At 34.3% G+C, this 23,846-nt stretch overlaps 1 protein-coding gene, 1 non-coding gene and 1 pseudogene across 4 annotated transcripts in view; all 3 read right to left on the reverse strand.

Annotated features, from left to right (window-relative positions):
• The window catches only part of UEVLD (UEV and lactate/malate dehyrogenase domains), a 39,738-nt gene that overhangs the window by 3,438 nt on the left and 12,454 nt on the right, over positions 1-23,846 (reverse strand). For 2 of the 3 annotated variants that reach the window (XM_039865375.1, XM_039865365.1), the window contains 7 exons: positions 21,963-22,126; positions 18,479-18,614; positions 17,657-17,775; positions 14,646-14,748; positions 6,968-7,138; positions 5,798-5,971; positions 294-357 (listed from right to left, as the gene is read on the reverse strand). In XM_039865375.1, the coding sequence (XP_039721309.1) occupies positions 294-357; positions 5,798-5,971; positions 6,968-7,138; positions 14,646-14,748; positions 17,657-17,775; positions 18,479-18,614; positions 21,963-22,126 (931 nt within the window). The remainder of the gene's footprint in view (positions 1-293; positions 358-5,797; positions 5,972-6,967; positions 7,139-14,645; positions 14,749-17,656; positions 17,776-18,478; positions 18,615-21,962; positions 22,127-23,846) is intronic. The other variant, XM_039865382.1, reaches the window with a different exon arrangement.
• Positions 616-734, reverse strand: LOC120610425 (uncharacterized; annotated as a pseudogene).
• LOC120609853 (5S ribosomal RNA) lies at positions 10,984-11,102 on the reverse strand. Its single transcript, XR_005654848.1, has one exon. It is a non-coding gene; the product is annotated as a 5S ribosomal RNA (ribosomal RNA).

A 23,846-nucleotide genomic window follows, 5' to 3' on the forward strand; every position in this document is an offset into this window, starting at 1 on the left:
TATCCTCATGTTTAGATATGGGAGCAGTAAATCAATGTCTACAAATCAGAAAACTCTTAACCTTTTAAGTGTCAACTGTGTTATCTGAAATAAAATTTGCAAAGCACTCTCAGATCTACTTTCGGATAAGAAATCAAAGAACAGAAAACATTGCTCCCTTGTACTTTTGGATTTGTCCATACTAGTTTTGCCTGCAGAAGTCTGGTAAGTACATGCTGTGTAAATAGCTGTTAGGTCAGCTATGAAGGACATGATTGTTAGTTGGATAAATGCAAATTTACACTCAGTATTACCTGTTAGACAGCTGTACCTGAGAATTATGACTCATTGCTTCTTCTTGGCCACCCCATTTGGTCACTAAAAAGTAAATGAGAAATTAATTCTATTTTGCCAATAACTTTCTTAGGATTAAGATGTGATAAAGATTGTTTGCAGTCAAGGGTACCTGTATAAAACATTAAATAAACATTTTCCCACTGACGACACTAAATGTGCTGTACCAATTGCCTGGGGTAAGAAAAACGGTGAGCTGCAATCCCCAGTCTATTTGTAGTCTCCTTACCTGTTCTCTCTCATCAACAACGGTTTTTTTGTTTTTTATTTTTTTTTAATTTATGCCTACAGCACCTGGTCTTCCTTGGTGGTCTCCCATCCATGTGCTAACCAGGCCTGACCTTGTTTAGCTTCTGAGATCAGACAGGATCGGGCTTGTTCAGGGTGGCATGGCCGTAGACCATGGACCATTGCTCCACTGGGGCATGAACCCAGGACCTTCTGTGTGTAAAGCAGACATGCTACACTGTGGAACCAGGTCCAACAGCAGTTCTTCTACCAGGGCCATTTTACTGTCCAAATAGAAAGCTTTCTTTCCATCGCAGGCTGTGAATAACAGGCTCTCGAGTGCTGCAAATACATAGCATCTGTTCTGTTGGGAACCACGCAGACTAATTTCTTTAACCAGGTGATGAATAATTTGGTCACCTATTCTGGGCTAGATTTCCACAGCCGTTAGAGAGGCAGGGTTCTATTTTCTAAGAGCATCTTTGGCGCAACCTATTTCCTCTCACTATACCATTTATAAAAACAATTCAAAATTCAAAACTGTGCACATGGACTGGATATTTATATCACGCCTTAATACTGAACTGAAAATGATTTTGAAACCTACTAGTCATCTGTCTCTCACCTGTGTTAAGACATTCTTTGATACAAATCTTTATTTGGATAAGCAAAACAAAAATACAGTCAGGTATATCTTATGTCTAACATACTGCATTCAAAATTAGGCCATTTAGTGATGTGTCAGCAACAAAGGACACCATATGTATCCAGATGCTTCCCTTCCTCGCACTGATAATAAGCTTCCAGGGGGCAGGGACCATGTGTCCTGTGTCCTCTCACACATACTTTACCATGGTAAAGAATTCACAAGAGATAATTCAGAACTGAACTCACACACAATCCATAATTATATCTCATAACAGAGATATTTGTAACAAGTTGAAAAACACAGTTTTATGTTAAGTAAAATAACAGCAAAATCAAAAATTATATGGAAAACTTAAATACATGTGGACAGATTAAGGGATTTAAAAAATTGTTTAACTTGGCTAGGATTATACATTAATTATCTTCTAAAACAATTTTGGTATTTTATTAGTATATTCACGATAAATAGAATATTGCAGGGAAATGTCTTCTAAATGAAATAAGGAATTTACAGACCTTGGAAAGATGAATAAAATGGGCAAAGTGGTATAAAAAAAGAGAAAGGACACCCCGAAAATCTGGAAATTAACTGAGTATTACTGCCATTATGTATTATAAGCATGATCACATTCTTTATCTTTCTTTTCTGAATACTGACTTATAAGAGCCATGAGAAAAGAATGGAGAAAGGGAGAAAGCTTAACTATGTTCAAATTTGCTTGTGACATAGTTATTAAAATTTTCAATTAAGATTAGATGGACTTATTTCATTTTTTTGTTCATTTACTGCCCAGCCCTTCAAACTTCCTAATTATATATCCATCCTAGTTTATGGAGCCCTTTCAAATACTGTCTCTAATATCCTAATCTTTCTGGTTCCACTCCTCAAGAACAATAATCCTCTGGCCCCCAAATTTTAATGAAAAATGACCATGAGATAGCTCTTTTCCATTACATATAACAACTATCTCTTCAGTAAGACTGATGGCCAAAGCAGATGAGTTAACACTCTAATCTGAGGTCCAGCCTTTGAATTTCTAAAACATCATTTGAAGGAAGTTGCCTGCAGTTTATATATAATTTCAATATCACAGTTGAAAACACAGCTCCAAAGCATATGTGTTGCTGAATATCTAATTTGCTGGGGCATAAACGAATGACATTTGGTCACAAGATGGTGTCAGGATCATTCATTTATTTCAAAACACATTCCAAGCTCAAGGAGCTTGCAGTCTGGTGAGGTGAACAGACAGGTAAATATGCAATTATAATACAGTGTGATAGTGTTTATAATAAAGGCATTAACTTACTTAACCTGGAGAATTAGGGAAGGCTTCCTAGGACAGGTGGCACTCAAGCCCGGTCTTGAAGAGTAAGCAGGAGTTAGCCAAGTGAATGAATGTTCAGGGAAAGGAAGCATCAGGTTCAAAGGCAAGGAGGCATGAGAGTGCATGAACCATTCAGGAAACTGCAAGTTGGCCATCTGACTAGCACAGAATGCCTGGCAGAATGTCAGAGATGAAGCTGGGTAAGGAAGCAGGAAACAGATTCTAAAGGGTCTTGTATGTCATGTGATTCCTCCCCTAGGCTGTAGCCATCATTCGTCTCTGAAATACTTGAAGAGAATAATTTTACTTACACACTTGCTATTCTTATAACTGTTTCTAAATCCTAATGTCGCTTTACTTCAAAGCATAATTTTACATGTCCTTTTGCCAATTTTCTATTCATCACCATTTGCTGATTACTGTAATAACAACTGTGATTTACTGAGTTTACTCTGTGCCAGACACTGTACTAAATGCTTTAGATAAATTATCTAATTAAGTCACAGCAAGAAAAAGCACATCTTTGGAGTTGATTAGGGTTCAAATCTCAATTTTGCCCTTACTAGATGTATAATCTCAGACAAATTAGTTAACCTCACTGTGTCTTAAGCTTCTTCATCTATTAATTTGGAAAACCACTACCTCTTCTCAGGGTGTTTATAAATTTTAAGTGAGATATGCAAAGCATTTAATACGCACACATAGTAGCCGCTCAATATAAAATAATTATAATTGCTATTCCTGTGGAAGTGTCACTTATGCAAAAATATAATCCGTTGGTATCTACACATGAAACCAGCAGAGGGAGCCTCTAATATATTTCTGGCTTCAGGGCCAAGGTAAGTTAAGTATTCCTATCTGTGGATATAACTGTTTCTGAAACAAAGTAGAAGGCAGGATAAAAGTGATCCGATAGTGGTATCCAGATGAGAGACAGGGAGATGGGTTGGGGGGTACATAGGTAGCTTCAGTGGTATCACTAATGTTCTTAACTGAATGTGGATTCACGAATGCTTATTCTATTATTATGCTTTAAAACATACATATACACTATATGTATTCTTTTGTGTGTGTCAAAGATTACATAACATTATACTCAAGTGATCCCAATTAACGTGTACCCACATCCTTCTATTTCTAGTTCCCAGTTGAGAGCTCAAGACAGAATTTCCATATCCCTTCTTGTGCTATTATCCTCTTCCCTTGGCCCTCTCTCATAACAAGTCAATACTGTCTTTTATTATAGTCATTTCCTGTATCGGACTCTTAAATTTCCTAAAGACAGGGTCAGGTTCTTATATATCTATTAGCTGTAATAGCAGTCAGCATAGTGCCTTAGATTTATTTATTGTCATATTGTCCTTTATTTTCTCTTTATAATTTGTGATATTAATGCAACCATATTGTGAAATGTCCTTACTCATTCAAAAATTGTAACTTATTAGGAAGACCGGTTAAATAAATTTTAGTATATTCGGTGGTTAAAAAGAATGAATGACATCTATATGTTATTATGCAATAACTTCTGAGTCATATCAATAAGTAAAAGGGCAATACGGAGAATGATGTATGATTTCATACATGTGCTTGTCTATGCACAGAACATTTCTGGAAGGTTATACAAGAAACTGGTAACTGTGATTGCTCTGAGAGAGGTAGTAGGTGTCTGGCACAGAAGGGAGACTTATTTTTCACTGCATATCTTTTTGTACTATTAATCTTTTTTGCAATGTGAATATATGACTTTTTCAACTAAAAGAACAGCTTAATAATTTATACTTTCAATAAGGAGAAGGTACACACACACAATTAAACTGGATCAGAATAAACAGCAGTTTAGTGAAAGAATAAATGTCATGAGACATATATGGTTAATTATCACTTAGCTAGCAATAGCTTTTAGCTCAAAGGAATGAAGAAATTACCGTGGAGTGATATGATCAGGAAAAACTTTATAATGTAAGTAATGGGGGCTGGACCAAGACCTTGAAGAATGAGATTTGAATATGCTGAGAGAGGGAGAAAGGATTATAGGGAAGGTAAATGCAAAGGTCTCTGTGGCTAAAATGAAGCAGAGCTATGGCGGTGAGACTGGAAGGCACAAGACCTGGGTTTTAGTCCTTCTTTGACCTGGAAAGTATAGGCTCTTGGGCAGGTTACTCTTACCATCCCTGTATCAATTGCTGACTCCCTAAAATGAAACATAATCGATGATCCTTGGGTCCCTCCGGCTCTCTAATAATATGACTACTCCATAACTATAATTGGGAAGGAAGATTAGGGCTACATTTCATGACTCCTTGAATGCCAAGCAAAGGAATTTAATGGTTTGGTCAGAGGAAGCCAGTGAAAGTTTTTGGTCAGAGGAAACAAGTGAAAGTTTTTGAAAAGAGGAACATAATTTATGAAGACTGAATTAATATATGAAAGGATATAGTAAACACTATGTAAGTTTTGGTTAATACCATTATTAATTAGGCATCGTTTACAGGGTAGACTAGAAGTGGAAAGAGCAAACTGGGAAATTTGCACTAATCAGATAAGCAGAAGATCAACACAGACCAGAACTCAATAGAGTAGTAAATCAAACTCAGGGTCTTGGGTTTGTTCGAAACCCTAGACATTTGTTTGTTACTCTATTACATCTGCTCCAAGTTCTTGTTTGTTATCTTATTCTAGGGTCCTATTGATTAGTGCTTAGTGTCAGGGTCATTGTGAGCCTGAAAAGTATTTCTACTTGAATTACACTGTCAGGTTTTGTAAAAGTTTATTCTATAGCCTGACTCTTTCTAGCATTAAATTTTCTAGGTAGCCAGTATAGATTTATACAGATTTAATACACTCTGTATGTTATTAAAATACTTTTTAAAAAATTATACAAATACTACATATCTATCATGACAAAATTAGAAAACACAAAAAAGTACAAATTTTTAAAAGTTATTTCTAACCCAGACGTAACAACTGTTAATATTTGGCATCAAAGCATATAGGAAACTGCAAATTCTAAGAAAATAGTTTTGAAAACATACAAAATCTGACTATGGGGTCTTGCCTAATCTTAAACTTACAGAAAAGTAACTATAATTAGAATAACATGTTTGAGGCATCTATTCACAGGGCATGTTACACTGAAGGCACTCGAATGTGGAACAAAAACCAACTAAGCTTTACAATTCTTGAGTCCCCAGATATATGTGAATATCATGGCCACTGGTGATTTAGGTTATCGATATAACTACTAAAAATTTATTTCTTACCTTTGTCTTCTCCCTGCTCACCGATAACCCATACTTCTTTTCCTGAAGTCTCTGCCTTCAAAACATTTGTAATAATATACTGTAATCTCTGTGAATCCAGATTGCATCCAATTCCAATCACTCGATTTGCAGGAAATGCACTCAGTTTCCATGTCACGTAGGTCATGATTTCCACTAAATATTGCATACAAGGTGAAAGTATAAAGGTTAAAAAATATATACTTCTAGCCTACTCATAAATAAATATTATTTTAATACGTATATTAGAACTTGTATATACTGTTCTTAGGTCCTAAGTGCCGTATGAGGCATAATATATTTTTAATGTATATGAAAAACATGAACCAGGTTTCAGCATGATTTAAGACAATTCTGTTGTTAAGTATAAATTGTTAAGAGTGGAAAACAGATAATTTCCTAGAATAGTTAAGCAAGAACTAACCTGGGCACAGAAGACAATTTTTTTCCATTGATCAAGTTCTGTTTTTATAATCTATCTTAGGCTGCATTTGTATCATTAAATTAAAATACTGATTCATATATGACCACTATGCAGTACAGCATTATGAACAAAAAACACAACTGCTTTTTCTTACATGCCAAAATGGTGTCAGGAATCAAAGAGACCAGTGTCCCTCAACCAATTACTATAGGAAAACAAACTGAAATGCATACTATACTCCTATATTGGGAACATCTAAAAAATCTGGTCACCAATTTGAGTCCAATAACACACCTAACTCTTTGAAAACATTTTTTTTTTTAAAGTAAAACAGTTTCGAAACAATTTAAAATACAAAACGTTAAAACTGCTACTCTGGCATGCCCATTAACATTTTATGACGCTTCCGAATTAACAAAAGCTCTTTCACATAAGCCAGTGCACTTTTCACTTGGGTGTTTAAACATTTTGTCACTGAGGAAAGCATGGCTAACAACCTGGAACATAATAATAGTAATAGTACATTAAAAAATTATAATTTGCAACCTTCTAGTAAATGCCAGTCATAAGAAGTAACTGGTTGACAGGATATGGAAATACTGTACTGTTTATTATAAGAGGACTTTAACTAAATACTCTATAAATCTCTTTATAATCTAGTTTTATCAATAATGGCAATTCTACCAATGCACCAGACCATTAAATTCATTTAAAATAAAACCTTTTACCTGGTTGAGATGCAACGAGCAGGACACTATATTGACTATAATGTCCCAGAGCTGGGACAAAGGCTCTGAACATATCCACATTTCTCTGTACCACATCAAGGTAGGACTGAGAACTACCCAAAGAGTTAACTGTGAAGATGATCACCTTGGAATGAGCAGAGGCAGACAAATCTAATGAATAAAAAGAAACAGTCTGAGCCCAAGATTTAGGTGTTATTCAAGTTTGTGTTCATGATAATAAGGTTTCTTTTCTACAAATAGAGAGCTTTTAGGCACACTTGCCCCCCTAGATCAATCCTATTCCCATGGGAAGTATACAAAGTGCTGAAGTTTGCCACCAGAAAGAGGATTAAGAGCAAGAATATATCCCAAGGGGGTGGGAGGGAAGAAAGCAATAAAGATAAACCAAATAAATGAGAGAATCCAGAACCCACAAACAAGGAACTGCATTTTTATATAATCACAATTTTCTTAGGGAAAATAAATAATATGCTACAGGCAAAAATGTACCTATAATCAATTATATCACTGATTTTTAAACTTTGACCTTAGGAGTTCTAGAGTTCCTTCGACATGACTCAGAGGCCATCTGGGTGACTGGGAATAAGTGGAAAGAAGGTTGGCAGGCATGGCTCCAGGCTGTTTACTTTGACTTCTCCAAGCAGAGTAGTTTTGCTTGTATCTGTTTTGTTTATTAAGGATTTTATTCCAAAGAGGAAAAAAAAATAGCTTGAAAATCTTTAAATCAAGATAAAATGTCTTGGCTGATTTTTTACTGTTTTTTTCTTATAACGAAGCCCAGTGTCCATGGTCTTAGGTTCTTCCTTCAATGGGACTTACATATAAGTAACTGTTAAAATTTTAGGAAAAGCTATTCTCTGAGAGTTCACTGTTCTGATCCTCAAACACACATATGCCATTTTACAACTACTTTACTCTGTTACACAGTACGTTGTACAGTAAGTATATGCTAAAATAGTGGCCAGACATTATAGGCATCAAAAACAACAGAAAAATAACAAACCAGCTAGAATGGCATCAGTACAGTCAACCTTTGTAAATGAATATTAGCATTCCAGGGAGACCATGAGTAGGTGCCAGGGTTTACAGTCTTAATTAATCCTCTAAGACCATCTTTTAAAACAAGTTTCAGAAGGAAACACTTGTGCAATGTGTCCACTGGGAAGTGAATTTTCTATTAAATTTTAGTTCATAATCCACATAATTAAAATGGTAGATCCAAAAACTGACTTCTGGATTTTAATTGTGGTTTTTTATGAGTCCTCTTAAGTAATTCCTGTGTTCTAGTATTCTGAGTAGATATCTGGTAATGAGACAAAACCTAAAGAATCGGAAGACATCAGAACTGGAAGGGATGTAGTTAACACTTCCCTATTACTTCTACTTGCCAAGTACTATTCTAAGAGCTTTCCATATATTTACTTATTTACTCTAATCTACAACACACTATGGGATTATCATCATCCCCATTTCACAGATGGGGAATCTAAGGCACAGTGAAGTTAAATAACTGGCTCCATGTCATAGAACTAGGAAGTAGCAGAGCCAGAATTTCAAGCCCAGGCAGTATGGCTTCAGTGTTGTTAAGCACTATGCTATATTTAGAAAATTAGTCCTATACCCTCATAAAGATGGTGACATTGATACCTGGAAAGATTAGGCTTGTCCATACTATTAAATATCAGTGAACGGTTTAACTTATGACTCTATAAATTGGCCCCAACCTATCTTGCCAGGATAATTTCTTTTCTTTTCTCCCTTTAGCTTCCTCTACTTTAAACGACTTATGAGTAAACAGAGTAGTAGCTGCCTCATATGGTTTCAAAAGTGTGAGAAAGGCTTCCTACTCCATGAGATTTCCTACCAAGCTCCCAAACTCTTTAATTTCTCCACAGGCCTGGAATAGATGCCAGGCATCTGTAATTTTAAAAAGCACCTGAGGTGACACAAGTGATCAATGTATAAATCATGTTTTAGGAACCACTGGCTATTGAGCAAATTTTACTTTGCTCTATATGTCAATAACAACTTATTTTTAATTTATAACAATTGAACGCCTTTTACTTCATGTGCACATGTGTATATATACCTGTACACACAAACATTTATGCTTGTATATACACAGACTATTTCTGGAGTAAATCACAAGAAACTGGTAACAAACATATCTTTGAAACCCCAGCTCAGCCACTTAATAACTGTGTGACCTAATACACAATCTCTCTGAGCCATCTATAAAATAAAATAAGAGAAGTAAAGACTGTGAATATATGTGCAATATCTACCATATATTACTGATTCCCTAAAATAATGGCAGCTATTATTATTATTAAGGGACAAACATAATAATGTCTTCAGCAAGAAAATGACATGATACAAACAGTATCAGAGGAGAATTATCCTGTTAGCTTTGTCTAATATGGGATAAAAGTAATCAAAAGAAAATAGGAACCCTCATATACTTTTGATGAGAGTATAAATTGGTACAACTTAATAATGTAAATTTTAAAAACACATACCTTTTGACCCAGTAATTCTATTTAATCTTGCTAGAGAAGTACACAAAGATTTTTGCATGACAATGTTCTCTGCGGCATTATTTGTAATCACAAAAATGCAAAATGACCAAAATGTCTACCAATAGGAGACAGACATCCATATGATAGAGTATTATGAAGCTGTTCAAAGAAATAGAGCTATTAGATCTATATATGCTATTAATAATGGTCTTCAAAAAGATATTAATTCATCAATAACTTAAACACAGAATGGACATGACCCAGCAATTTTACTTCTGGGTATATAACTAAAAGAATTGAAAACAGGTATTCAAACAACTTGTACATGAATGCTCACAGCATCACTATTCACAATAGCAAAAAAGATGCAAACCAAATATCAAATGATAAATAGATGAATAAGATGTGGTATGTCTGTATCATAGAATATTATTCAGCCATAAAAAAGACTGATGTACTTATACATGCTACAATATGAATGAATCTTGAAAACATCATGCTAAGAGAAAGAAGTCAGACACAAATCACCACATATTGTATGATTCCATTCACCTAAAATATCCAGAAGAGGCAAATCCATAGAGCAGATTAGTGGTTGCCAGGGCCTGGGGAGAGGCGAAAGTGGAGATTTAGCTTAATATGTACAGGATTTCCTTTTGGGTTGATTAAAGTGTTCTGGAACTAGGCAGTGTTGACAGTTCTACAACATTGTCTTTGTGCTAAATGTCACTAATGGTGACTTGAGATGAGCCCCAGAGGACTGGAAAGATTCAGATAAGTTTATGGCAGGCAGGAGCAACCCAGGAGCCTCAAAAAATAGGATGTAGGCCTTGTTTTTCTCAACTTCTAGACATCTTGCCTTGAGGACCCCAGGATGCACGTGCACGTGCTCTCTCTCATGTATGCTCTCTCTTAATCTCTTCCTCTCATTAGTCTCTTTAAAAAGACCTGCCCTCAGTGTCTTCATTCACTGTGAGCCTCAAATAGGGCCATCCTGGGCAGCAGTCAGACTCAGTGATCTCTAAGGGTAGCCTGCATGTTTCCGCTTTTCCAGAGTGAAAACAAAGGACAAAAAAGAAAAAGCCACACCTCTTGGCATGGACTTTTGTGGAAACAGAGAACTTTCAAATTTCATGGGAATAAGCGATATAAACAGAATTTTGCCTTGGTGCCATTTAGCTACACAGTGGGAGAATGTCATTGAAAGTGACCAACTATGCCCTGAAACCTTCTGGATAACAAGAGGAGAAGGGAAAGGGCTGCAGGAGATCTGCAACATGGAGGACTCATGGGGAATAGCTCCACGTCTGTGTGATTTTTCAGTTACTGATGATTACTGGAATGATGAACCCTGCTCTCTCTTTTTTTAAATGTATTATTTATGTATTTATTTTTTTTTAGGCGCAGCAACCCTTGGTGACCTCACAGATTTGCAAGGACCTTGTCAGCTTACAATCCCTTATTTTTTATTTTTTACGCCTACAGCACCTGGTCTTCCTAGGTGGTCTCCCATCCAAGTACTAACCAGGCCCAACCCTGCTTAGCTTCCAAGATCAGACGGGACTGGGCTTGTTCAGGGTGACATGGCTATAGACATGTGAAAGATTTCTGAAGATGGAGTGCTTCAAAGACCTTGGCATCTCTTCTCTTGGAATTCACAAGCAAGTTTCTTTGTTGCTAAATTTCTGATATGGAGCTGTAAAGCTATTGAAATCACTTATTTATCCAATTGGACTACTTTTAAGGGTCTTCAGTGTGTATCTTTTTTTATAAAATGCATTTCAGAGCAAAAAAAAAAAAGTCACCAATGGTAAATTTTATATGAATTAAAAAAATGTTTTTTAAGGAAAGATAAAAATATTTAGTGCATAAAACAAGTGCAGAACCAGTTTCCCCCGTCTGACTCTTGAAACTACTTTTAAACAATTTATTAGCATTATCCCAGACTTAGTCTATGTATACAGAAGCTTAACTGTTTGTGTATGTATATATAACGCAAGCTCATATATAATTATGTATATCCCTCCCCCAAATGTTTTAGTATCTATCAAAAAAATATACAAATGGAACAAAGTACAACCTGATCAGTTAGGTACAGTAATCAATGCCTGTCACAATGGAGCATTACTAAATTTCCAAATGAGTTTGATTTCCCAAAATTATGAATGCACTTCTCTATATCCTAGAGTATATTTATGAGATGTTAGTTAACATTATATTTAAAATTACTTCATGTAACAGTAATTAAATTAAGTGTTATCAGGAATGCACAACCAAAATTAACAAGGGGAACATGAAACCTGCCCCAAGATAGTGTGTACTCATTCAATATTCCCTCCGAGGTGACAAGCACCACTCCCTATATATCTACTCTAAGGATTCTAGTCTTTCGATTATCTGAAATAATAGTTATTGACGGTTAATGAGAGACGTAGGAAGAAACAATTTCCGCAGGTCCTAAATGGCCTCACAGCCTCTAGGGCCCATGTACTAAACAGTCCCGGAAAGTGATCTGGAAGAGTTAAGAGGTCCCTTAAGAACTTCAGTGCCTGGAAATGACATGCACAAGAGAATATCCAACTCCCCCAGGGAGCTTCTATATGAGGCCTACAAAAGGATCATTAAAGCAACTATTGTACTCTTTCCAGAGGCAGAAAATGAACTCTTTGTATCCTACAGAGATCCAGAGGCTTGCTATAACTATTACACCCAATTTTTATGACCTGGAGGTATAATTTCAATTTTTCTGACCCACTATTATTCTTAGTATTTTTAGGCTTGTGAAACCATTATGTCTCAACATTTTATTTGGAAAAGATGGTCAAGGAATACATGAGACCTAAGTAAAAAAAAGAAAAGGAAAGCCAAACAACTACAACATATTACCACCTGATTTTCGCTATAACCTGGTTTTGGAAGGTTAAACACTTTATAGTGTTTAGAGTAAACATTTTCTAATTTAATGTTCTTCCAATTTTTTTGATCGTGCATCCCTGGTAATAAAATACTTTTAAGACTACATCCCCAAATACAGTATTTACCCACATATATATGTGACTATACTTACGTACATTATAAAATATACGCAAAATTTTTTAATTAAAAAGGTGAGATAAAAATTACTCTTTTAACATTTAGAATTTTATTTGTTAATGATACAAAAACTCTTTTTGTTTATTAAAACTTATTTTAACAATCTATTTTTTCCCAGACAGGAGAAAGCTAAAGAAGTTCAGCACCACCAAACTGGTATTACAAGAAATGTTAAAGGGACTTAAGAAGAAAAATAAATAAATAAAATGGCAATAACTATATATCTATCAATAAATTATTTTAAATGTAAATGGCTTATGTTCTCCAATCAAAAGACATAGGGTAGCTGAATGGATAAGAAAACAAGACTCTTACATATGTTGCTTACAAGAGACTCACTTCAGATAGAAAGACACACAGACTGAAAGTAAAGAGATGGAAAAGATATTTCATGAAAATGGAAACAAACAAAAAGCTGGGTAGCAGTACCTATACCAGACTAAATAGACTTTAAAACAAAAGCTTTGACAAGAGACAAAGAAGGACCCAGTAATTCCACCTCTAGGTATTTATCTGAGGAAACCCAAAACACTGATTCAAAAAGACATATGCATCCATATGTTCACTGCAGCATTATTTACAATAGCCAAGACATGGAAACAACCGAAGTGTCCATCGACAGATGAATGGATAAAGAAGCGGTACATATATAAAATGGAATGTTATTCAGCCATAAAAAAAAAATGCGATTTTGCCATCTGCAACAACATAGATGAACCTAGAGGGTATTATGCTAAATAAAATAAGTCAGACAAAGAAAGAGAAATACCATATGATTCCACTTATATGTGGAATCTAAAAAACAAAATAAATGAACAAACAAAACAGAAACAAACTCCTAGATACAGAGAACATTTTGATGGCTGCCAGATGGGAGGGGGAGGGGAATGGGTGGAAGGGATTATAAAGCACAAATTGGTAGTTACGAAATAGTCACGGGATGTATAGTATAGAGAATATAGTCAATAATACTGTAATAACTATGTATGGTGTCAGATGGGTACTAGGTTTATTGGGGCGATGATATCATAAGTTATATAAATGTCTAATTACTATGTTGTATACCTGAAACTAATATTGTATGTCAACTGTAATTGAAAAATATTTTAAATTATTTTTAAATGCCCCCCAAAACTCCAATATATTTTTAGTGAAAGCGATGTGAACTGAATTTTTTTTTTAATTGGTTTAGCACTTTGCTATATACCAACAGGCAGGTATTTTTCCCACTTTACAGATGATAAAAGTGAACTTCGAGAGATTATAGAATCTGCCAATGTCAGAGCTATAATGTGGCAGAGCTAGGATGCAAACCCCCAACTATCTAACTCTAAAACTATATATTGATTAAGTGTTCTTAATTAATATATTATGAAAAATCAAGCTAGGATGCAAACCCCCAACTGTCTAACTCTTAATCATATATTGATTAAGAACACTTAATCAATATATTATGAAAAATGAAGCAATCAGAGAAAAATTTATACTAAAATGTCAGCCAGAGACAGAGAATAAATCCTTCTGACTAATCTGTATATTATTTGCTTATTTGACTCTTATTAATATAATCAATTGCAGTCTCTGTATGACTCTGAGTAAGTCACTTAACTTATTTGAATCTTAGAGGATTTGTACTAGATGATTTTTAAGGTGCTTTAGCATTACAATTTGAAGACTCTAGGCAGAGTATAGAGGATTTTTAGGGCAAGAAACAACTCTTTATGATATGATAATAGTGGATACATGTCACTATAGATTTGTCCACACTCATAGAATGTAACACCAAGAGTGAATCCTAATGTAATCTATGGACTCTGGATGTGTCCAGATAGGTTCATCAATTGCACTACTCAGGCAGGGGATGTTGACAATGGGGGAGTCTATACATGTGCAGGAGCAGAGGGTATATGGGAAATCTCTGTACCTTCTGCTCAATATTGCTCCAAACCTAAAACTCCTCAAAAAAATAAGTTCTATTAAAAAAATTCTAGGACTTCAATACAAGAGTAAATAAGGGATATATCTTTTAAGCAGAATAAGCAGACCTTTGCTGATCTCCACATTAGGCAGGTTGAAGATATCAAGATCCATCATCCCTTCTTTAGTCCCTTCTGAGAGGTCCAAGAGGACAAGTCTGTCTGCAATGCCCTGTACAGTATAATAAGAAAAAGAACAGCATTACACTGGACATGGCTGGTTACTCAATTTAAATTCATTCAGAGTGAGGTCTCCTGTGCTGTCTTATGAAACTAAAGTAACACAAGAACAATAAAAGGGACATGCAAGTAAGACATTATTATGAATTTGAATAATGTGATCCTTTAGGCTTGCCTGGAAACTGGAATCTAACAGGGCTATCATCAGGAGTGTAGACTGCTCGTTTCTTTTGATGCGATGAGTAATTAAGATGACTTTGTGAACTCAGTATGTTTGCTATTGTTGAGTTTATGTTTTCATTTTGATGTCATAATTTACATTTTGAAAGAATTTAGAGTGATTTTTGGGGTCTATTTTAGCATCTCATTTCTAGCACAAAAATCAACCTAATGCCAAGTTTCTCTTTAAAAAAAAAAGGATAATGGCCATACATCTAAAATAAAATCCTATTATCATCTGGTACTCTCCCCAAAGAGCTCATGGGAAAATATGGCTCCCTGGGAGCCATGGTGCTCTGACTGTAAATGACAGCATGGAAACTCCTAAAAGACACTTTACCTTTGTGAAAGTTCTTTTTCCAAAGTAATAAGGAATCTGAGGATGCTTCCTATATTAGAGTACAGGGGCAAGAGTACCCAGAGATATACTATACTATAAAGCAGAAAGTGTAGAAGTTAAAAAAACAACCTAGCTATACTACTTATTAGCTCTGTAATACTGGTCAAGTCAATGAACTTGGCCTTACTTCATGGGTTGTGAGACTTAATTATGTGACACAGGGCTGGCAGAGAGCAGTTCTAAATTGCACCTATTAATTTTATTATTGTTAACTACACTTGTAAGAGAAATGCGAAGAAAACTATGAATTACCATTTTTCATTTATCGGACATGCAAAGATCCAAATGTTTAACAACAGCAAAAAAAATAGGTGTTTTCACACACTGTGGGTATGAGAATAAATTGGTATAAGTGACATGGGGGATAATTTGACAGTTTCTATCAAAATTTTAAAACACGGTAATTCCTTTAACCCACAAATCTCATTTATAGAAATTATTCTATAAGTTTATTAGTATATGTGTTTAATGATACAATATGTATAAAGATAGTCAAAAGACGAGAAACCACCTAAATGTGCATCGATAACAACAAGATCAATGATGAGGCAGTAGTAGTTTGGAGCAGAGCTTCTCGGGCTCTAAGGGATCACATTTAACAGATCTATGCAGTACATAGATTACCAGGGACTTTGTTAAAATGCAGATTTGCTTCCATAGGTATGGAGTGAAGCCTTGGATTACATAATAAAATCTCAACAATGTCAGTGCTGCTGGTCTGAAAGCCACGCATTTAATAGTAAGCATCTGGAATACAAGTTCTATAAATAGATTGCCTAGCTTCAAATTGTGGCTCCATTTATTGGCAGTGTGACTTTGGGCAAGTCGGGTAACTTCCCTATGCCCTGGTTTCTTCATTTGTAAAATGGCAGTCATGATGGAATCTAAGCCATAGGGATGCTATAAAAATGAGTCAAGTGTTAGATGAGTGCCTGGCACTTAGTCAGTATTCAGTAAAAGTTACTGCTGGTACCACCACTACTACAAACTACTGTCACTATTATGACTGCTACTGTACTATTTGAATACTGTTGCACTATTTGAATATTGTCCTTTCTATGAAATACTAATGTTTTAAAAGAAAAATGGAAAAAAATTTTCATCCAGACAGTTCACAGACAAATACTGAGAGTGAGACTCTTCTAACAGTTAAAGAAACACTTCTTAATAAGGGGCTTTCCTGTACTTAACAACGAAAAAAAAAGAAAATGGGTAAAACTCAGTACTGTTAGAGATGTCAAAAATCAGGTTGATGTGCACTTTTTTATTAGCAGCATAGGTTAGTTCTGCTTTTCGGAAGAGTCATCTAGCAATATGTAATAAGTGCCATAAAAAGCATGCGTGCCCTCTGACTCACTAGTACTATTTTTGAGACTATGTATACCTAAAAGAAAATTCAGAGGAGAAAATAAGCAACTTGTAAAGCAATGTTTACAGAAGCACTCTATTTAGTAACAAAAGAACTGAAAACAATTCAAATTCCAATTAAGAGGGAACAATATATTAAGATGGAGGGTGGAATAAATGAAACTATAGTACATCAAGAGTTAGTAAAATTTTCTAGCTCTCTGGATACAGTTTAATTATCTGCTGAAGTAGACCTTACCTCTAAGACATATACGAGTCTTAACCAAATGCCAGCTACCAAATAAACATATAGAGGGACAGCTATTCTATTCTGGACTACATCCCTCAAATGACATCAACATGCTGTTACCATGGTACTGGGCCCCAGAGGTCTCCTGAACCACTCTGGAAGGGGATTTAAACACCTTTCTGAAAATAATTTATACAGAAAAGATCTAGTAAAAAGGACTGATGAAATGTAAACAAATCTCAAACTAGTGTAAAATAGCAACACATGAACTATGATCCTAAAAGTAGAGTAATTAACAAGAAAAGGCAATCTTTAAAAGAATGCTAATTTTAGAAAGCTAAAATTATTAAATAAGAATTTAATTAAAGTAGCATGACTCAGTAAACAAAAGAATTAGTGACTAAGTCAAATGAATGTCACACTGAGGTTTTCCTTGGATTAGGATGATGTGCCCATTGTTCAAATCACTCTTCCAAAGCCTTCCCTGACTGGCTACTAAGTAAGAGGCAACAACACTGATGACAGCTTTCAACTATATTTTTTGTCAATTAACTATATAGTTTAAGGCAAGATGAGTTTTTCCCCACAGGACAAAATTAAGTCATTACTTCTTGTAGGTTTAATATAAACTACCTAAAAATGTAGCAATATAATAGGTATATTTATACCACTATGCTTACATACCTTTGCTGAAATTGCTAATGTGCAGGCAACTCCCAATTCTCCACCTCCAACAACAGTAATTTTATTAACTGTTTTATTCTCATGATTTGCCCAGTTCTTTGAATTTATGTCTGAGACACCTAGCAAGAAAAATGAATGATCATGAGAATTTTAAAATATCAAAATCTTTTTAGCATCTTTTGAAAAAAAATATACCAACCTTCGATGACTTGGACAGAAAAAATGGTGCTGGTCCATAACAGGCACTCAAAAACACTTGTTGAACAAATGAAATGTAGGAAAGACAGGAATCCCATATTAAAGTCTACTAAATCGAGGTTATTCTTTTAAAAAGAAAATCTTTTAAGCATTTAAAAAATGAAAGACTAAAAAACTATAGGATTTCCATAATTCTGAAAAACATTCTGATCCTTATTGCTCTGGTCTAAAATGCACCTCACTAAATTTTGCAAGCATGTATATTATGCTTTATACTCAATATGAAACACTAAGAATCAAAGATTTTCTAGTCTAATATACTGAAATGAGGTAAAAAAAAAAACCCACAAACATACAATGAAAAAGGTTTGAGACTGTTAATATATATCAAGTGGTTTTGAAAACATGAATTATTTTATCTGTCAGTATAAGAGTAATCTTTTACATTTCAAGAAACCATATTCGTTGGAATGGTATAGTAGGTAATATTTAATAGATGTACTAAAATTTCTGATTCAGCACAGATATGTGTGTGTATGCATGTATTTATAAAAATCAAGTAGCAGAGAATAAAGACTATTAGTCAGAAATTGTGCATACATACTGATTAAGAAAACTACACACCTTCAGTAATTTTTGCAATATAGGCTAGCAAGTCCACCTGCCGTGCCTCATCAGATGATGATAGAGAATATAGAGGAAGTTCCTCTTGAAACTTGGCAATCATTTCTTTAATTAATCCAACGATGACAGATTTAGGCTGCAGAATACACACAGAAGGAAGAGTTATGCAAAAATTTTGCTAACAAGTACTATGTTGTTAAGCTATACGTTGTTATAGTTAGCCAAAACAAAGTATTACATTATGCTCTCATTTTTTGAAAAATACTATTGAAATTATGTGATACCTTCAACTGTTTTAATATTTTTAACTGAAAAAAATAATTATTATTTTGACTGAAAAATAGAGAAATGCTAAATCTACAACTCCAAAAAGTAGGGAAATAGCACAAATGTGCTTATTAGAAGAGTACCTATGTTTGGGCATGGTCTCTTTTTTTAACTTTTTATTTTGAAATAATTGCAGACTTATAGAAAAGTTGCAAAAATAGTACAAAGAATTTCCATATACTCTTCACTCAAATCACTAAAATGTTAATATTTTATCACATTTTCTTTCTTACTCTCTTTCCCTCTATATATTTTTCTGAACCAATTGAGAGTAATTTGCAGTTATACCTCCTCAGTCCTAAAATACTGAGGAATAGAGTGAAGAAATAAAATGGAGTCACTATAGTCAAGCTGCTGAATTACTAAAATCAAGTAGGTTTAGGTATGAGGAAACAATTCTATTCTTGTTTTGACTAGCCTGAGAAAAACTTTTGAACTCTCCAGTCCGGTGTCAATACCTAGATATATAAAAAAAAATATATATATATATATCTCCAGATAACTCTCTGGTTATCCCCTGAAGGACTAAAGAAAGAATGTCCATGTATCCAGACCGTCTGACATCCATTATAGAGATTACCTGACAGTTCCAGACCCCAGTCATAGATTACCATCTCATACTGATCCAGAGACTAAGAATGCAGGACTGATTCTTTTCAAGAATGGACTTTTTACTATAAGAATCTTAGCTTTTTTTTCTTCTTTGGAACACTCTGGATATTGCCTAATTGTGTTTCTAGTTTTGCAACCCTGCTAATGCCCTTCTTAATCATTTATTTCTGGCCAAAGTCTCCAGACTCTTTTTTAGTTCTTTCAGTAATACTATAGTGCATATTTCCTAAACAACAAAAACAAAACATTCTCCTATACAAAGACATCAGAAAATTAACAATGATAAAATATTATCTAATCTGGTACGATTTCTTTTAATATAACTAGTTAAGTGATCTTAATGAAATTTACTGAACCTCTCTGAGCTTCAGTTATCAATAATATAACGTGAATAATAAATCCCAAGTGGCTGTTATGAGAAACAAATGACCTAATGCATGCAAACTATATACTTTTAGTGTGAAACAGATGTTTATTATTAGTAGTGGTATATTTAGTAGTTTGCTCATTTAAAAAAGTGCTTAATGTCTCAGAGTCTGGCTTTCACTATAAATTAAGAAGATGAAGCCATTTTAAACACCTTTAAAGACCAAGCAGACTACATAATGTGTGAAGTTCTCCACTATAAGAAAATTTGGGGAGATGGTTAGTGTGGCAAATTGGAAAGAATACTCATATAGGCATTCAAATTCATATTAAGAACAAAACAAAGTAAAACAAAACCACTGCGCTGTTCAAACAAAATTCTGTAGGCTGAATACAGTACACTGAATCTCTTGGGGGAAAAATGTCTATAATTCTTGGCCTAGACAACCTCTAGGTTCTTTCTAGCTCCAAAGTTCTATATAATTATATGACATAATTATAATTCAAACTGCATGTGGAACTTAAAGTTACTGTAACACTTTTAAATAGGACAATTAAATAATGTAATATCTTTTTAGGAGTAGTTTTAGCTCATAATAAAGAGGCTCAGAATAATAAAATGAAATCGATACTGTCTGAACTGAAATCAAGCACAACCTCAACTAGATTACAGGACTATCTCTGTATTTATTAAACAAACAAACAAAAAAAACTATGAAGAGAGGCCAAAGAAAACCAGAAAGAGTAAACAGGAAATGTGAATTTGCACAACAAGGCACAGATGTCAAAATACTATTTGAGAATAGTTTAAAAATGAGAAAAGAAAAGAAAAAAAGAAGGGTAAAATGGAGATAAGCAGACAATTCGAAAAAAAAAACATACGTAATTGATAAATATATAAAAAAGACTCCAATTTCTCAACTAACCAAAGAACTAAACATTAGGACATTGTTTTTGTTCTTCCAATGAACAAATTTTATCATGTCCCATTCATAACACTTAACTGACAATCTTATTTAAATTAGCAAGCAATACAAATAATGTACAAGTTAATAAAATAAAAAGTCAGTGTTTCCCAACCTAAACACTACCGACAGTCAGGTGTGAATCCTTTCTTTTACTATTTCTTTTTTTTTAAGGTTTTATATATATGAAAAATATAGAAAACTATAAAAACAGAGTAAAATGTGTCCACAATTGTACATCTTTTTATGGAATGTATGTAAAATAAGAACTGATAATCCTAACACCATCCTTTACTCCAACTTCACTTGACTGACATAATAACCCTGTCTTCCTGTTCTACAACTTTTGGGGCACATATATTATAAATTATCCTTTCATAAAAGTTCTAATTACTTATAAAAATGAGAGCATATTCCACAACCTCTAAGTAAATGTAAAGAGATAAGCAAAGGTTTGTTTTGTTTTAATGATACCTTCTTGTTAGAACAAGGGTGCTGTAAAACAGGTACTTACCTACACTGCTTTCTACTCATGGTAGATATGCAACATTTTATCTACCTTTCAGAGGCCAATTTGGCAATATATAAGAATAGCCTTCAAAACATTTACAACCTTTGATCCAATAATTCCATTCCTAGAGATTTATCAATGCTCATAATGGTAGATGAAAAATGCAGAATACAAAATTGCATGTGACGATTTGTAAAACAAGTAAATTAAAGTTACAAGTAAATTACATCACTGCGGGTGAATTCTTAAAACGTAATGCTCAGTTAAAATACATAATAAAAGTTTATAAATATTATGATTCAATTTACATAAAGGTAAAAAACAGGTAAAACTATAAATACATACATATATTACATAAGAATTTTTAATAGGGAGAGACTAGGAAATAATGCCCAATATCTTGCTAGTAGCTTTTCATGTGCTTTTAGCAAGCAGCAAACAACTATAAAAAGACAGGGAGAAAACAACAGATGGCTCCTAGGCCCAGAGAGAACAGCTTCAGTCAGGCTGTTGTCATCAGGGTTTTGGGACTTGGGTGACTCCTGGACTTCAATTTCAAATTGAGCTCCAAACTTTTAAAGACCATATGAAGAATATCATTGAAAAAAAATTCAGTAACTTATTTGTTACTTTGATCCACTAAGATTAAAGATAAATATTCAGAAAACAAGACCTTTTCAAAGAAAATCCAAATTGATCTTACATGGGTCCAGTTTTGGAGGTAGGGCAAGTATATTCTGCCTTGAGCATCCACATGTTTTCCAACTGAGATTCCCATATTTGCGGTTGGCTTTAAGAAGCAAATAGGGGGAGCAAAAGGGTGAGAATCCAAAATCCACAAACGAATTGGTATGTTGTATGTATTACCTATTCGAGACAAAATAAACACACTTCAAACAATTATAAAGCATACACATTTACTTATGGTATAGCTAGATGGCATTTTAAGACATATAGTCAAGTTTATACATAAAGGATTTATGTAAATCAAAGCCTATTTTCCCCATTTCATCTACATTCACACTGGAAATATGTTCCCATCAAAGCACCAGTATAACATTTGAGGAAATTTAATTAAGGGAATAGCCAGCTCATCCAATTCGACTTAATAAATATTTACAGGGCCTATTGTGTCAAGAGTCCAAGATACACCATCTTCGCTGTATACCTTCTTTGCTCTACCCAAGCAGAGCTACTGTACCTTTTTTTTTAATTGTACCTTTCTTAAATGGTAGTGGATGGTTCTATTTTTATACTTCTTCTGCATCGAAATTATTTGCTTACAGGTCTGTTTTTTCCTTTTACACTGTAAATGTCTTCCTAAGAGAGGATTACAGATTATTCATTTCTATATCTCCTGTCCCAAATATAGTGCCTAACATACTGGCTGCTCAGTAAAAATTTCTTATATAAATAAGGACTGAGTAAATAAACAAATGAAAAAATAAATGAATGAGCAAAGATGAATCTGATACGGGCCCTCAAGCTGCTCACTAATTACAGGCACTATAGGATACAAGCTAGGTTCAATACATAGAAGATGTAATAAATAGAGATAAAAATAACCTCAAGTCACTTTGCCCAGTGGCTCTTAAATTTTAGTGTACTGAGATAAGAACTTACGTGTATGCTCTTCCAACTGAAACCATGGTCATGCCTACTAAGAGCCAAAATTTGACTGCCTTGGTTGCTAGGAAGCCCAAAGCTAAACCTAATATAAGTATACAAACTAACCTTAATCTGATCAATTACCTTAGCTGTTTTATTGTATCTCCTGATATTTATTTCTGTTTTCATAGTTATAATGCATATGTCTTTCACTAGATGCTCAGAAGCAAGAATGCCTAAGTTCGAATCTTAGTTCCACACATTACTAGCTATACGATTTTAGGCAACTTACTTAACTTCCTTGTCTCAGTTCCTTCCTCTATAAAGTGGGAAAAATAATAGCTCCTACCCCCCATAGGGTTGTTGTGAGAGTGAAATTAGTTAATGTATGTAAAATGCTTAGAACAGTATATGATATGGTAAGTACTTCAAACCCATTTTGAAAATAGGCTAGGTATAAATAAAAATAGTTTTCTTTTCCACTGCAACCCTTTTCTTACAAAAGAAATCCCTTCACTGAAAGCTACCCTTTTTATCTTGCTTACTCTGCCACTAAGCACAATGATACGTAGCCCTGTCTGCAAATTAGAAACACTTAAAGAACTTCAAAACATACCAGTATTCAGGGCAGCCCCTCAAAGTTTCTGATTTAATGGGACGGGACCTGGACATCCTTTTTTAAAAGCTTCCCATGTTACTCTAACATGTAGCTAGGACTGAAAATCAGTACATTATAGAAATGTTCTAATACTTGGGGTGGGGGAGGGCTGCTATTTTATATCAGCAGTTCTCAGAACCATACTCCTCTTCTGCTTTTGTCTATTAAAAAAATTTTTTTTTAATTGAGGTATGTCACCAGATAAGTCCAGTTAATATCAGTTACCACAAAAAATGTCTAAGTATTAAAATATTGGGTATAGGCATAGCTGTTGATCTGCAGAAACTCTAGAACTATAAAGTTATGTGATCATAGCCCCAC

This window comes from Pteropus medius, unplaced genomic scaffold (genome assembly GCF_902729225.1).
Source record: "Pteropus medius unplaced genomic scaffold, Ma_sr-lr_union100, whole genome shotgun sequence".
NCBI lineage: Eukaryota > Metazoa > Chordata > Mammalia > Chiroptera > Pteropodidae > Pteropus > Pteropus medius.